The 12,225-nt window shown below is 33.9% G+C and overlaps 1 protein-coding gene across 1 annotated transcript; it reads left to right on the top strand.

The window, feature by feature from the left end:
* The first annotated feature begins 4,446 nt into the window (after nucleotides 1-4,446).
* LOC145735896 (uncharacterized) lies at nucleotides 4,447-5,803 on the top strand. The gene is made up of 3 exons (XM_081990040.1): nucleotides 4,447-4,711; nucleotides 4,906-5,086; nucleotides 5,659-5,803. Exons 1-3 carry the CDS (start codon nucleotides 4,484-4,486, stop codon nucleotides 5,793-5,795), a joined length of 546 nt encoding a protein of 181 aa, XP_081846166.1. The 5' UTR covers nucleotides 4,447-4,483; the 3' UTR covers nucleotides 5,796-5,803.
* Nucleotides 5,804-12,225: the final 6,422 nt, after the last annotated feature.

Raw genomic sequence — 12,225 nt, 5'->3', positions numbered from 1 at the left:
TACAGTTTTATATCACCCACCTCAGTGTAGAAATGCACAGTTTGTTGATTTCTTTGCCGAGTTTCTTGATGATGTTAGTGATTTTGGCGGAACTAATATCATAATGGGTGACTTTAATTTTGATTTGTCAAAGCAATCTTTTTATGGGGAGAAAATATTATCTGAGGTTTACATTAATGGATTTTCCCAAATTGTTGACACCCCTACGAGAATAACTAATACAAGTGAAACTATAATTGATTATATCATTACAAATGACAAGAGCTTGGCATTTGATGTACACTTAACGCCAAAAGTTAGTCATCATTGTGTTATATCTGTGTGTCTTTCTCGTAAATCAAATGAAGTCTCTGAACTAGTAGTTCAATCAAGGTCGTTGAAGGCTTATAATAGGGATGAACTGCATAATAAATTGTTGGAATCTGTTTGGGATAGCGATATCAGTAATGTTAATGTATTGGCAAATAGGTTTGTGGATGATGTTCAGAATATTTTAAATGTTATGTGTCCTGTAAAAGTGAATGTATTTAAGCAAAAATATGTTAATAAGGTCTGAATAACAGATGATATTAGGGAATGTATGGAAATTAGGGATAATTTATATGTGCGTGCTGTTAATGAAGGTAATGATGGGGTATGGCGAGAATATAAGCAGATGAGAAATTATGTGGTAGTACAGATTAAACTGGAAAAAGAACAATAATATAAGCAAGTTATTGATAACAATAAAAATAATCCACGGGAAATGTGGAAAAAACTAAAGTTATTGTTGCCTGGGAAACAAACTTCAGCACCTGAAACAATTAATTTTGAGGGACAAATTATATCTGACCATTTGTCAATTGCCCAAAGCTTTAACAATTACTTTCTTGAGAGCATTGATGTTATCATTAGTAACATTCCTGACTCTGCTTTGATGGGGGAGCTTCCGGTGGCAGCTCCTTGTGTAGCTGAGAAATTTGATCGGTTTAAATCTTTGTCCATGACAGATCTGAAACGTATCTTGAATGATTTGAAGGACGTTGGGGGGGGACGAGTGGAATCTCCAAACGTATTTTGTGTGATGTTTGTTGTGTGGCTGCTGATAGGCTTTTGGATGTTGTGAATACATCTCTGATAAATGATGTTTTTCCCGATGAGTGGAAGGTGTCAACGGTTTTTCCCGTTCCCAAGGTTGCGGGAACTGTTCTCTGCGGTGAGTTCAGGCCTATAAATACTGTCGAAATTTATGAAAAGGTTTTGGAGTTGGCTGTTAAAAAGCAAATACAAGAGCACTGTGATAGAAATAATATTATAACAAAAAATCAGTCGGGCTTTCGAGAACGCCACTCATGTGAAACTGTTGTTGTCAATATGTGTGACATCTTTAAAAGAGAGTTGGATAAGGGTAATTTCGTTTTGGCAGTGTTCTTGGATTTTAAGAGAGCGTTTGAGACCGTGGACAGAGGATTGTTGTTGCGTAAACTGAGTAGCATGGGCTTTGATGGTGCAGTTTTGGGATGGTTTACTTCGTATTTGCAGAACAGGAGACAAAGAGTCAAATTTCGAAATTGTTTGTCTGATGAAATAAATGTAGGGTATGGGGTGCCACAGGGAACCGTTTTGGGTCCACTGTTGTTTCTCTTATACGTGAATGACATTGTCGAGGTTGTTCGTGTTTGTAGGGTGGAACTGTTCGCAGATGATACCATGCTGTATGTGACTGGTAAAGATTTAGCATTTATGCAACAAAGGATGAATGATGACTTACAGAACCTGTTTCAGTGGCTTTGTGTTAACAAGTTGTGTGTGAACACATCAAAGTCAAAGTTCTGTTTGTTTGGCAGCAAGTATAACTTAAGACATGTGAATGTGAATAGTATAAACATAGTCATCAATAATACCGCCATCAAGCACGAGCAGCAGGTTAAATATCTGGGAGTGATTCTCGATTCCGGCCTGAAATTTCACGACCATGCAGATTACGTAACACGAAAATTTTCAAGAAAAGTTGGTTTTATTTCAAGGATGGGCAGACAGTTCTCACTCGAAACTAAGCTTCTTTTGTATAATAGCCTGGCGGCACCACACCTGCAGTTTTGTTCCACCCTGTTGTATGGTTTACCTGCTTTTAAGATTAGTGCGATCCAGATTGTTCAAAATCGTGCAATGAGGACAATATTAAAGTGCAACACCCATTTCCACGATGCTCGGCGTTTTGAATATTTTACCGGTGAGACAAAAAATTTTATATGATGTGCATGTTTTTATGTTTAAGATTAAAAATAAGATGTTACCGTCGTATATTTGTGAAAGATTTAAGTTTTTTAAAGATGTTCACCGGTATGATACTAGAGGTTCTGCGGATTTTATATTGTCTGATTCGTGTAAAACTGGTCAATTGTATAATTCTATGTTATATAAAGGACTGCAGGAATTTAATATGTTGCCGAATCATATTAAAGATTGTAGCAACCTCGTGAATTTTAAAAAAATAATTAGAGAACACTTTTTGTAGTTTTTATATTGTGATGCCTATGTATTTTTTAAATTTATTTTAAGTTTTTTATACCCTTTGTAATTGTTTTTGTATATAGCATTATGCTAAATAAATCATTATTATTATTTTTTGAATCGTTGTCTCCGGCTAAAGAGACTTGGACCAAATACTCAATCAGACCGATTCACAGAACTGCAGGTATGTTTTTCTTTTTTTTTTTCATTTATATTTACTTCTCGATTTACTTATAAACAATAAAATATTATCATCATAAAATTTTACTCATGACATTTATGTCATGAGTCATGTCTATGATTCAAGTTTTCTAAATTTCAAATTACTACATATAAATACATGATGTGTTTCAAAGTCTTTAAGTAAATCCATAAGTTTTTCGCATATATAACTTTGGTCATTAATCAAGTTATTTGCACTAGTGTGATTTAAAATCATTAAATTTTTGTACCTTAGGCACATAATTTTTGAACACAACTAAAATAACTGTGAAAGTTATTTTATACAATTTAAAATAAAAATAAATTTTTTATGTTTCTGGATACTAACAGAGTAAAGCAAAAATAGGGCGGCGCATTGATATCCTACTACATAAATAATAGGGTTCTGTTTTGACTATGCGATTATTAAAAGTAATAAATATAAGTAAACTACGTTTTATTTCAGAGACATACTCTGATGCCGAGACGACTTTGCAAATAGTATTAGCGAAAAGCAGTTCTAGCCCAACTACCGACCACAGTACAGACCAACGAATAATAACATTACGGGATCAAGTAATAGAAAAAAATGTACAAATACTCATCAATGGAAGTGATTTATGAAGTTCTGATGGCGAAATTATTTCTAATAGTCTCGAGCAAAGAGATAAAAAAAACATTCCAAGGTCGCTCCAGAAAATAACTGAAATTGATGGGTTAATCAGTGATTTGCCAGATTTGGAAAATAAACATGAAACAACACATGAGAAACCAATTAGCAAAAGAAAGCAGGCAGTGGTCAATTTTAGCAGCGACTCTGAAAATGAAGAATTGGAAACCTTTCGAACGAATAGAAAGAAGATATCTTATGGTACACTTAAACATAAACATAATCACTCACAAGCAGTAATAAGGTAACCAAGTTATTTAACTGATTTATGATGAAGGAATTTAAATTGAATTTGTTTCAGTACTCCCTCTTTTACACAATCTAACAACTTGAGCCCAAGTTATGCAAATCCAAATATGCGGAGACATTTAACTGCTAACCAAAATGGGTATGTATTTTGCATTATATGATGACAATCAAAAAAAATAGGATGTCGTAACAATGATATACTTGCTGCAATTGTTCAGAATGTGGCGTTTGCGTCTTGTCACATTTGGCATAATACAGAACATATACAGCAGATATTTCATTGTTGCATCATCCCATTTTTTGATTGATTTTTTTTCATATACAATATAACAAGACTCAAATTTTATCGGACGAATTTTATCTGTAGGTACGAAATCAATGTTGCCTAGAAAAACCGAGAGTTTTAGCGCAAGATGTTTTTTTGTGGTGAAGTTGAGCACTTTTAGGAGTAATGCTTTTTAGGAGTAATGCCGTTTTCTTACTGGGCCGCTCAGCGGCGCTAATTAGAGACAAAATTTATCCGATAAAATATGAGGCCGAATATAACAGCTGGACAAATGCGTGAATAGTCATTGTGTCACAGGGTGATAGTGGACACTGCTTATAATCAAACTTGCCATATTTCGAAAACAACACTGATAAAAATTCTGATTTTTATCGCGATAAACACGCGTCAGTATAACACTTTTTTCTTTTGTCTTTTTTTTTAAACTGTCCTGTTTTGATAAAAATTCCACGTTTCTATGACACTGCATTTGTCATGCTCAAGTATTTTTGGAATTACTATATTTTTTGTTATTATTATATTTTTTAGAGATTCTAGAAATAGTTTACTGAATACTCCTAGGAGTGTCAGCTTCACTTTCCTATATGGAAAATAGTGAATGGGGCCGGATGGTCACCAGAGATTTGGCAAGAATTAAAGAAGTCCAAGATCAAAATTCGTCTTTATTGGCTCAAATCTGGCAAACTTTACAAGTGCAGAACATCAAAGCTTTAGAGCGACCATCTGATGTACCAAACTTTCCAATTGAACGAAAAAGAGATTTCGGCAACCTAGAAAATTGGCTTGAAAACGAACAGAATTTCTGTTATATGGTAATACAATAAATACCTAGAGGATAAGAATGAGAAACTTTGGTAGTATAATTAAGGATATTTGTTTCCCTTTCCTAATAAAATGCACTTATAGAAAACACACAAATCAAAAAATGTTGCCCCAGGTTCAAAGATATCTCATTATTCTCCTCTACTTGTGATATATCGTTATTTCTAACTACGAAATTTTTTAGAGAACACGTTTATCCTCAATTGGAGGTAACACGGTCCGCAATGCCGTTATGAATATGTTAAAATATGTTTTATCAAATAAAGTAGGAATGGGATTCAATTGGGCTGGGAGTGCTCCGAAATTAGCAAACCAACCAAGAAAGCATGCTTTTAAAGACACAAAGATGTACAAAGCACTTAATGGTAAGTTCACTGTCTAGTTTGTATACGGGGTGGCTTAATATTGCGAGTAAAACGTTCTGGTTTTTGGTACCACAGAAAGCTGATTTCAAAAGAAGAGTTTTTAACCTTATTTACAACGACGATAATAACGGCACTATAGGTAGTCAAAGTCGAAAAATTAAAATCATTATTTTGAAATACTTAAGAAACTATTTGCACAACTTAACAAAAGCAACGACTGAATGAAATTAACGATCGGGATTTTTGTGTGACCAAAAAATGATAATTATTGATACCCGTTTCAACACGGTACTTAAAGGAGGCTCTACAAACCTGGAAGCCTAAAAATTTTAATTATGAAACACCTCTCATTTCATGAAAGAACTTAGCAAAAATACAAAAAACGGATTTTTTTTTTCATTTTGAACCTGCTGGCGTTATTATTAACGTTTGGATTAATGTAAGATTTGAGGTAAGTTAAGTAGGAATAAATAGTCTTATTTTGGACCCTACTCTTTGTGGTAGAACGTTGAACACACAATATTGATACAATAAGTACCAATTTAAAAATTCAATTTATGATCTATTTACAGAGGCTGCCAAAATTACTTTCCAAAGTAAGGGCTTGGGAATAGAATCAACCGATAAAGTCATTGGTTTGGCATGCCAGGACTGGTTGAAATTGTCGAAGCAGAGATATGAAAACTCAAGAAAACAAATAAATAAATAAATCATGAAAAAAATTCCCAGAATATTTTTTATAATAATTTGGATAATAACTGCCAATATGTAAATCATAAAAGAATAAAAAAATTATTTTATGATGTATGTATTTTAATTTTAGAAACCTCAAAAGCGTTCAACAAAACAAATTCAGATATTTATTTAATGAGCTATGTCTGCTTTAGAATTTGATTCAGATTGCAACGGTACAAATGTGACTTATACAGGGTGTTTCCAAAATAGATCAGGCAACTCGGGACGTATGAGATTTTTTTTACACTTGACTTGTCAGAATCAAATAAAAATGTAGTCTAGAGTGGCTTTAAATATTTTACCATATAGATTTGTTATAGGTATGTAAATTATCTCCCCAATCTTCCTAAACCATCGATTTTGGAAACACGGTCATATACAGGGTGTCCCAACTCTAATTAAGACACTTACGCGGGGATTTAATGATACATTCAAAAATTCGTTTTTTTCTTCACAAAATACTGTATACAGGGTAATTCAAATTCGACCCTCACCATTGGGATCTCTGAAACCATAAGATGTACGAGAAAGTTTAAATTGGGGCAAAGTTGCGCAATATAAAGCTCAACCAAATGCTGTTTTAAAAATTTTGATTTTCCGAGTACTTCCGAAGATATCCGAAAAAAACTGAAAATTTGATTTTTTGTTTTTATTTATTTCTAACCTTATTTGAAGAGATATCCCAAAACTAAAAGCATCTTTTCATTGCCACTTTTTCCTAGCTATTCGATGATGGATTCAAATTTGCCACACGACGTTTCGTTTTCTGTCAGTCATCATCAACTTTCTTTTTTCTTATGGGCGCCATATTGGATTTTTAGCCCACCAAATAGTACGTTTTATTCTGATTTTAGTGATGTATAATAACTTATGATTTGCTTCATAAATAACAAAATAATTCAATAAAAACTATTTTTACTTTAGTTATTGGCTTTGAGTTAATGAGCCGTTTTAAAAAATGTCATTATTTGACAGTATACAGAGTAGTACTTGTCAAACACGATAATTCGGATGATCATTAGAGCGTCAATCATAGTTAAAAATGTATCTAGAAAAGAAACCCCCGCAGAAAATGTTATTATTATACAAGCATTGCTGAACTATTTAGGTTAATCAGAAAAAGAGATTTGTTAGCATTATCTCTAACTTAAAAGGCTTATTTATGTTTCCAAGAGAAAGATCATCATTTTAAGAACTTCATTTTTTGCCAAATTTCAATTTTGTATAATGTTTAGTGCAAGTTTATAGTTATTTATACAGTAAGTGACAAACCATTTTTTATTCATTCATATTTATTCGAGTGAATAAACCGGTTTAAGTCACGTGTCTTATACAGTATTTTATTAAATTTCGACTTAATAAAAAAAAACTAAAATTACAGTTCTATTAAATTTGCACCGCGCCCCGTAGATGTAACATTGATGTTTGTTTGTTTACATCTGTAAATAGGCGAATGTCATTCAGAGTGATTAATAGTTACTTTGCAGCAAGTGACTTAAACCATTTTTTATTCACGAAAAGAACAACTAGGTCCACAAGCGTAGCGAGTGGCCTAAGCTCTTCGAGTGAATAAACCGGTTTAAGTCACGTGTACACCTTTGTGACTAAGTATGTTCAGGCCAATTGCGTGTGACAAGTACTACCAAGTAATCTTCATAAAACGTCTCATTAACTCAAAGCTAACTAAGGTAAAATCTCTAAAAGCTCTAATGATCGTCCGAATTATCGTGTTTGACAAGTACTGTCAAATAATGACATTTTATGAAACGGCCCGTTAACTCAAAGCCAATAACTAAAGTAAAAATAGTTTTTATTGAATTATTTTGTTATTTATGAAGCAAATCATAAGTTATTATACATCACTAAAATCAGAATAAAACGTACTATTTGATGGGCTAAAAATCCAATATGGCGCCCATAAGAAAAAAGAAAGTTGATGATGGCTGCCAAAAAACAAAACGTCGGGTGGCAAATTTGAATCCATCATCGAATAGCTGAGAAAAAGTAGCAACGAAAAGGTGCTTTTAGTTTTGGAATATCTCTTCAAATAAGATTAGAAATAAATAAAAACAAAAAATCAAATTTTCAGTTTTTTTCGGATATCTTCGGAAGTACTCGGAAAATCGAAATTTTTAAAACTGCATTTGGTTGAGCTTTACATTGCGCAACTTTGCCCCAATTTAAACTTTCTCGTATCTCCTATAGTTTCCGAGATCCCAATGGTGAGGGTCGAATTTGAATTACCCTGTATATTGCACCTTTTCAAACCATAAACTTTTTATCTCAAACTTGTAATGTACAGGAGGGGAGATATTTAGTGTCTAAATACAGTTGGGACACCCTGTATAGCAAGTGGAGTTGTTAGAAAACATCATATAAACATATTTTAAGGTGCTCGCCCACTTAGACGAAGCGTCGCGAACGGAAGCGTCGCGAAGCGAAGAGTCATTTAGCCGGTGTTCGCCCACTTGGGCGAAGCGGCGCGTCGCGTCGCGTCTCGAAATCGAACGAAACGGCGTACGCATTTTAACGTAGTACATTGTTCAGTGTAGACTTGAAAACATGAGCAGTTCATCGTCAGAAGAAGACCTTGCGGTACTGAGCTTGATTGCCAGTATGGAACAAGAAGAATTAACCCAAAAAAAATGCTGGGTTAATAATATTAATCAAAAAAGACTGACTTATGGTGAATTTCATCATTTGTTTTCGGACCTGAGACAAGATAAAAAGAGATTTTTTAAATATTTTCGTATGTCTGAGGAAAAGTTCTTTGAGCTTCTTAGTTTATTAAAGAGTTCAATAGAACATAACAATACTAGATTTCGAAAAGCGGTGTCTATTGAAGAGAGACTTGCTGTTTGTTTAAGGTAAGATACTTTAGAATATTTTTGCACGTTTATATTTAGATGAGCATATGTGTATCTTTTTAGTTATCAGTTTTTGACAAAAACGCAATGATAAATAAGTAATTTAAATAATATAAATAACCTATACCTACATTATTAGTGCAGATACTAAGTACGCTCTATCTCTCTATATAATGCGGCTCTTTAATGAGGCCCCCCCTTTATTTCTTATATATATAAAAAGGTAAGAAATGTTGGTTTTTACACTTTTAACAAATTTTCAAATATTGCAACTTTGACACGCCGCCATTTTTTTATTGTTACCACAAATGATCTGAAATTTTCAGACAATACTCTATTCAATAAGAGCTTTCAAATGATGTATCACACAGCTGCCTTTGTTATTTGTTTTTTTTTTTTCAAAATGACGTCCAGCCGCCATCTTTAATGTAAGTAGTATGCAACTTAGGTCAACAAGTAGTATTTATATTGTCATTGAAGTATAAAAATTTTTAAATTTATATATTTTGAGCGGTTCAAGAAATAAAGGGGGGGCCTCATTAAGGAGCCGCACTGTATAAGTACTTAGGAAAGGGTTAATAAAACAAACAGATTGTTGTTCCTAGTTAGTTATTTTTATGTTTATGTTATAAGTAATTCAAACATACATTCATACATATTCCATTCCAAAATCGTTCACGTAGTTGACAGAGACCCGTCTTCTTCAGAACATTCGGACATGTTTTGTAGCATTTCCTGTCTGCGTAATTGTGAATGAAGTGAGTAATTGTACTGAACTCCCTCTTCCAGAGTATGATATGATAATTGTTGCACAGGTATATTATGTGTTCCATCTCTCGATGTTTCCAAAAGACTTTGTTGTGAATTCCATGTCCCAGGACTTCCATGTCCCAATGTCTGCAAAGTCGATTCACACGCTTCGGATGAACACAGGTTAGGAGATTGTTGAACTCTGTTACCTGCTACTGCCATTTGATTATTGAAGTTTGTACTGTGGTGAATCGAAGTATTCGAAGTAAACGGTTGCGAGTCTTTTAATTTATTAGAATATGATATAGCTTCATATTCGGCTTTGTGTAAAATTGACGAAAATTCAGATTTTATTTTAATTTGCAGGTCTATTGGGAAAGTTTGCACAGTTTCCTCAACGCTTGCGAAATATTTAGTTAAGTGATCAGATGTCTTGTTGCCTTTGGATTTCTTATAGTTCATATACTCCTCAAATGCTACCAAAGCGGGTCGTTGAGCGGTTGAGGCTTTTCTTTTTTTGGTTCCTGTCGAGGATTCGGTAGCTGTTGGTGTTTTAGGGGAAGCTAGTGGTGTCTCAACTGGGGTTGACTCCCTGGAAGAGGCTTGCGGTATCTCAGTATTGTTTCCTTCATCGTCACTGACAACACTGCCAGGGGATTGTGGTGAACGAACATTGCTTCTGCCGTCTCTCCCATATTCCACATACGGTTTTAAGAACTCCATTTGTTTTTCGAATTTCCAGGGTTTTTTATTCATTGCTGACTGCCCAGACTTTGTAAGTCTCACTTTTAACGCTTTTCTATAGCAATCACGAAGTGATTTCCACTTATTCTTGCAGTCACTACCTGAAAGAAATTATTACTATTAATTTCTTTTTTTTTTCAGATTTTTAGCGACGGGTGACAATTTTGGAACTATAGCTTTCAGTTATCGTCTTGGAGAAACCACTGTGCGAAGAATTGTCTACGAAACATGTGAGGCAATTTGGAACGTTCTTCAGCCAATCGTAATGCCAGAGCCAAATACAAAGATGTGGGAGCAAAAACAAGAAGAATTTAGCCAGAAATGGAATTTTCCAAATTGTATTGGCGCAATCGACGGAAAGCATGTGGTCTTTCAAAAACCAAAAAGAAGCGGATCGCTGTTTTTTAATTATAAAAAAACATGCAGTATTGTTCTTCTTGCCGTATTTGATGCTAACTATAAATTTACGCTTATTGATGTCGGCGCCTATTGAAAAAACAGCGATGGTGGTATTTTGTCGCGCTGTTCATTTGGAAAAAAAATTTTTAAAGATGATCTCGGTTTTCCTCCTGACAAACCGTTGCCGGGAACTGCAATACTCATGCCACACGTCCTAGTCGGAGACGAGGCTTTTCGTCTAAACAAACATTTAATGAGACCGTATCCTGGTGAACAACTACGTGGCAATGAAGACAAAAAGGTCTATAATTATAGACTAAGCAGGGCCAGAAACGTTAGCGAAAATGGTTTTGACATTCTCTCTAAAAAATTTCGAATTTACCAAAGAAGATTAGAGATAACACCTGAACATCTTGATACAGTAGTCTTGGCAAATTATTGCCTTCATAATTTTTTAAGAAGCGATTCGGAAATTTTGTTTGCAGAAACGTGTGAAGAGGAACTTTCAGGAAACAGTGCCATAACCGACATAACTCATGTAGGTGGTTCATTTTCAGGGACCGCATTGTTAGTGAGAGAAAGATTTAAAAATTATTTCAACAGTCAGTTTGGTTCAGTAGACTGGCAGCTAGCAATTATTCGCCAGGGGTTGACAAGTCAAAATAGAGATAATTAAATGGTAAACAAAGTTAACCCCAATATTATTATTGAAACATTATCAGTTGAAGTAATACAAATATTGCTATGTAATGGGACATTTTGTATAGCACAAATTATCTTACCCTTGCATTTCATTTTAATTCCTATTTCTTCCCACGCATTTTCCCTGATAAGCTGGTTGCTGTACCTTGCATTTTCCAAGTCATATAAAAAAGGATAACTTTGAACGTGTATAATAAGTTCCTCTTCGTTCATTTCTCGTACTCTCTAAAAAATAGTTCATTTAAATACTTACTATTTTTTTTTGTTAAATTTTAATAATACATATAATCAAACATGCACACATATTGTATAAAGTTTAGGTTATGTTGCTTTGTCCGGTTTATCTATGTTACATATAAATTTCTCCGGCGACAAATAAACATTTTTCTTCGCGCGGCTTCCGTTCGCGACGCTTCGTCTAAGTGGGCGAGCACCTTTAAAAAGTCAAATATTTAATATTAATTATGATATTTTTAGACGTAAATTTGTTTACCCTCATAGACGTATTATATCTACCAAACTATTTTGGGGCTTATAGTCGTTATTATATGGTATATCATATTGCTATATATCTACGTTAATTATGAACTTTTTACAAACGTGACATATAACGTGTTTCAAACGTATATATAAACGATTATATTTCATTTATAAATATACTATAAATCAACCTATTTTAGGCGGACATTTTAACGTACATCAGACGTTTTCTCTAAATCATTCATGTACTACTAGAGTATACAAAAATTAAACGTATAATAGACAAATTTGTGTTGCTTGGGCATTCAGCTGTTCTCAAAGCCATCATGTATGCATACTACAACGGTAATTCACGCTTACACTCGCACGATATTTTGGCTATTCAAAGTTTATATGGATTTAAAACTCCTCCAAATACTACTACTACTACTACTGTGCCATCTCGCACCGTCTATAAACCTA

Source organism: Ips typographus, linkage group LG11, assembly GCF_016097725.1.
Source record: "Ips typographus isolate SLU linkage group LG11, UJ_Ityp_2.0, whole genome shotgun sequence".
Lineage (NCBI taxonomy): Eukaryota > Metazoa > Arthropoda > Insecta > Coleoptera > Curculionidae > Ips > Ips typographus.
Note: the sequence above shows the minus strand (reverse complement) of the source record. Positions and strands in the feature narration are given on the sequence as shown.